The 5044-nt window shown below is 30.7% G+C and overlaps 1 protein-coding gene across 5 annotated transcripts in view; it reads right to left on the bottom strand.

The window, feature by feature from the left end:
• Positions 1-3947: 3947 nt before the first annotated feature.
• The window catches only part of LOC101496938 (uncharacterized), a 6089-nt gene continuing 4992 nt past the window's right edge, over positions 3948-5044 (bottom strand). For 4 of the 5 annotated variants that reach the window (XM_004513769.4, XM_004513771.3, XM_004513768.4 and 1 more), the window contains exon 6: positions 3948-4647. In XM_004513769.4, coding sequence (XP_004513826.1) covers positions 4258-4647 — 390 coding nt within the window. In that variant the 3' untranslated portion in view covers positions 3948-4257. The remainder of the gene's footprint in view (positions 4648-5044) is intronic. The other variant, XR_003470149.2, reaches the window with a different exon arrangement.

Below are 5044 nucleotides of genomic sequence, written 5' to 3'. Positions count from 1 at the left end.
AAAAGTTTATTCATAAAAATTGAGTTAAAATTTTGATTTTTAGTTCCACATTTTCTTTACTTTTATCTTGAATTTTTTAAATTTAACAAATTCATATTTAATTTATCTCAAATTAGACAATTCTAAATTTTTAGAAAGAACTTCATATAATGTTCTAAACATACTTGAAAAAAATTATTTAAAAATTTTAAAGTTGAAGGTAAATTAAACACGTTTCTTTCGAACAAGGACTAAAAGTATTTGTTGGATAATTTTGTAGAAATTAAAAATTGTATTTTTATTTTATAGAAACTAAATATATATTTAACACTAAAATAAAACAAAAACTAATTTTTGATCATAATGTATTTATAATTTTTATTATGATTATTAATTGAATTGATTGTTATCTTATAATAATAATTTTGATAAAAGAATAATTAAAAAATTAAATAAAAAATATTGAATTACTCTTGTGTTGTTCACATGTACAAAAGAAATATAAGGAATAAAATTTATGTGATAGACAATAGATGTAAAATATGCATAAGTATGTTGATTTTGGTGAAAAAAAATGTTGATTCATTGTAATTTATATATTAGTATTATATTAATTGTGAAAATAGAAAAGTCCTTATCTTATATTTTTAGTCTAAAATTTAAATAGTAATATATTTTAATAAAATAAAATAAAACACAAAAATAATTTTATAAAATGCATTTTAAATTTTGTTGTTTAAATGTGAAGATAGTCGAGATATCGACTAACAACTCTTAGACTTTGATTTCGTTTTACTTCCAAAGATGAGGCTTAAAATTTTTTAACCCCTCCAAAGAGTGTTATGTATGATGTTGGATTTTTGTGAATCATCTCATCTAAGAATGCATAAGTAAAAATAAGCAGAAAGATAATTGATAAAAATAGACTTGTTTGATTGATTGTGTGTTTTTGAAATGAAGATTACACGAGGTATTTATAAATAAATTCCACCCTACTTGTCAATGCATAGTGGCCTACAAAATTCACTTTGATTGTGCCTCATCAGGTGATTTTCATGGGTAGTGCATGTTTTTTCCTGTTGTTGAGTGTTTGTTGTTCCCCACAATGGCCTGTATTCCCCTTTGTTGTGGCAACTTGGTTTTAGTTATCTTCACGTGTGTTTCTTTCCACATCATGTCTTTGCAAATCTACTCATGACTAGTGACGCTATAAACATGAAACATAACTTTAATACATAATTATCAACCCTTGTAAGCCTTCATAGAACTGAGAAAAACTTGCCTTAGTTGTATTCGACCGTCACTAGCTCGAAAGACCCTTACTTCAGCTAAGATGAATTTGACTATGCTAAATTTGGTTGTTTGACATGCTCATCTAACAACTTATAATATTTTGGGTGTAAATAAATGCCCTTTGTATTGTATAAGCCATTGTATTGAGTTGAAAGATGATAGGACGCAAACTGCCTTTGAGAATTACAAGAACCACATACGATCAAAGTGTACCTTCAATGCAATGTTGGTGTGGCCAACTCTATGTCCAACCTTTTATATCATATATCTTTAGTTTTGTCTTATAACGATTTATCTCCTGCACATTTTTTCTTTTATTGTTGTTATTTCTTCTGTTCAAGAACCACATACATATAAGTAAGTTGTCGAATATCTTGTTGGATCAAAGCTATAGATTCTAAGATTCAAGTTCTTCCCTAAAATAACACTTGAATTTTGACTCATCTTCCACATGGTAAGAAACTCATAGGTTATAAATGGGTATACAAGGTAAAGTATAAAGTTAACAATTTTATCGAATGGTATAAAGCTAGATTAGTTGCTAAGTGTTTCACCCAAGATGAAGGTATCGATTTTTTTTTACACTTATTCTTCAGTTGCTAAACTCACAACTGTAAGATTGTTTTTATCTATTGCATCTTCCAAAAATTATATTTATCAATTAGATGTGTGCATAATGCTTTGTTACATGGTAATTTAGAAGAAGAGGTTTACATGCAATTACCTCTATGAATTTCTAGTGATAATCCTACTGATGTTTGTAAACTTTTAAAATCCTTGTATGACTTAAAACAATCTAGTCATCAATGGTTTGCAAAATTTTCTATTGCCTTGAATTTTATAGGATATTCACAATTCGCCTCTGATCTTTCCTTGTTTACCAAATCTTCTAATGATAAATTTATAGCCTTATTGATTTATGTCAATGATGTTATTGTTTAAGGTAATGACAATGTTGAAATTTAGTTTATTAAAGGTTTCCTCAACAAAACATTCAAAATCAAGGAATTACGACATTTGAAGTATTTCTCAAGACTCGAAGTAACTCATTCCAAGGTTGGTCCGTACATATTACAGCACAAATACATATTGGATATCTTACATGAAGTTGATCTCTTAGCCTCCAAACCGGCTTATGTTCCTATGCATAAAACATAAAATTTTCCAAAGATGAAAGTTCATTCCTACCAAATCCCACCTCATACAGGCATCTCATTGGTCAATTGATTTATCTCGCCAACACATGCCCTGACATAAGCTTTTTTGTCCAACAACTAAGTCAGTACATGACAACACCAACTTCTTAACACCATCAGGCTTCCCTTCAAATCCTTCGCTATCTCAAAACATCACCAGCTCAAGGTTTATTGTTTCCAACAAACTCTTCACTTCAGCTCAAGTCCTTTTGTGATTCGGATTGGATAAATTGCCTTGACACATGCAAGTATATAACCGATTTTTCATTTTCTTGAGTGACTATCTTATATCATGGAAATCAAATAAACAGGCTATTGTATCTCGATCTTCAACTGAGACCGAATATAGGGCCATTGTGTCTACTATTTGTGAGTTTAATGGCTCACATATCTTCTCAATGATCTTAAGGTCCCTTATATCAAACTAGCAGTCCTTTATTGTGACAACCAATCTACAAGACATATTGTCTCTAATTCAACCTTCCATGAATGCACAAAACATTTTGAACTCGATTGTCATGTTGTTCGTGAGAAGCTTCAACAACATCTCTTTCATCTACTTTCTATTTCTACTAATTTTTAGGTTGCAGACATGTTTACCAAATCGCTTGATCATACACCATTTCATATTTTTTTATCCAAGCTTGGACTCACATCTATATACTCATCAGCTCGAAGGCAGACATTGATATATAAGTTTTTTATAGTTTGACTAAGTCTTATTCACTTCAGTTGGTACATTTTGCTTTAGGTAGTTAGTTAGTCTAACTACATTCCTATTTTTGCTTGTAACCAGTTTGAGGTTTTCTTCGTATATAAACCCATTCTATCTAATTTCGTATTAATTCAATAAAGGATCCATGAAGTTATTCAATAAATTTCTCTCTTAAATTACAAGTAATAACAGCAGCGCGGTAACATCATCGCCACCACTAAGCACAAGGAATAGCACCGGTGGGTCGAGTCTCGGCCAAGCAATATACTGTCCTTAGAGCAGAAGACTATGACCGAGTCCTCCCAGTTTTCACCTTGGGAGAGGAGTTGTAGTTTAAGAAATGCACTTTCATAAACCGAGTTGATTATTTATTTTTGAAAAAAATCCAATGCCATTTCGTTTGTTTCAATCTGTATTTGTCATTTGGTACAAATAATCTAACTTCACATATAATCCATTAACTCTCATTAAATATTAGGGAAACAAAACCATTCAAATATTTCATCGGTGATAAAATAAAAAATGTGCTGCTTTTGCTTTCTAGTTTTTGTTTAAAAATAAAAAATAAAGGAAAATGCGCTGCTTTATTAAGTCGTAAAATTATACTTAACGTATTATTATTTTTTTAGTTTTTAACACCAATATAATTTAGTCTAAAACTTTGCTTATGTTAGACTTGTGTAACACGTCTACTTGATAAAGCATTTATCCTGTCATCATGATTTTCCACCTATAAATAATGATGATGATTTTAATAGAGGAAGTGAGTCTAACAAAACATATTCCATATCAATAAATCAAATGTAGCATAATATCGAAGCTGTTTGAAATAGAAAACCTTGGCAGAGTTAACTTTTACTGCAAGAGGCACAAGCAAGCATTCCATACCCATTTATAAAAGGTCAGAAGCTTCAATCCAGTAAGTAAAATCCATCTGTCATCTTAAATATACCATCAAGTTAACAAAAAGTCTCTTGATTCTAAATTTCAAGCAAGAAAATAATGTCACAGCATTGTATTACCTCAGTGCCTATATATAATTTCAAAGGCTCTCGAGTTGTGTAATTTCTCTTTCTAATGCATACCAGCACTTGCATTCCGATCCCCTTGATTAACCGAGTTTTGATCAGTACCCGTCTCTGGATCAGTGGAAAGAACTATTTTCTCGTTGTCAGAAGCATCCGAATCCGTTTCTAATTTTATCGAATCTAAAGAAGGAACATCAATTGGAACTGAGGGCAGAGAGTTTTCCCTTGTCCAGAAAGCTGGAATCTTCTTATCATCCTCTTTCATTCTCTCGGCATATTTATTTATGTCAAATGGTGTATTGTCATTCCCACCGAATGCAGATTCAAGATGTTCCAAATCAAACAAATCCTCCATAATCTTCTTGGTATTCTGATCATCAGAATAACCGAACTTGACTTTGTTATAAGTCTTGGTCTCTAATATGGGCTTTACCATCTGCAGCAACACGTATTTTGTCATTACAAAATTGTACAAGATTAATGATCAGAATTGTTAGCAGCTAGAAAGAAATACATTAGTTGAGAGAAAAAACTATAAATTTCCAACATTGCCATACAAATCTAGAAACAATTTAGTAGATTACTGTGCCAGAAGTAAGTACACTTTGATTTCGGTTTCAATTATGAACTGATGTCACAAGTGGTTCACTTATGCATAACATTAGAAGTTACTCAAGAATGAAATTTGTTTTCGACTCATTGTTGGATACAATGTAAATAGTCAGCATCACATCATCAATAGTGGCTTCATTTGACACTTCATGAATTACAGATAAATCAGTTATAATATTATGGCTAAAACAAAAAGCAACATGTTTATATACTATTCAGCA

This window comes from Cicer arietinum, chromosome 2 (genome assembly GCF_000331145.2).
Source record: "Cicer arietinum cultivar CDC Frontier isolate Library 1 chromosome 2, Cicar.CDCFrontier_v2.0, whole genome shotgun sequence".
NCBI classification, from domain to species: Eukaryota; Viridiplantae; Streptophyta; class Magnoliopsida; order Fabales; family Fabaceae; genus Cicer; species Cicer arietinum.
The sequence above is the reverse complement of the archived record's forward strand: the minus strand, read 5'-3'. Positions and strand labels throughout refer to the sequence as shown.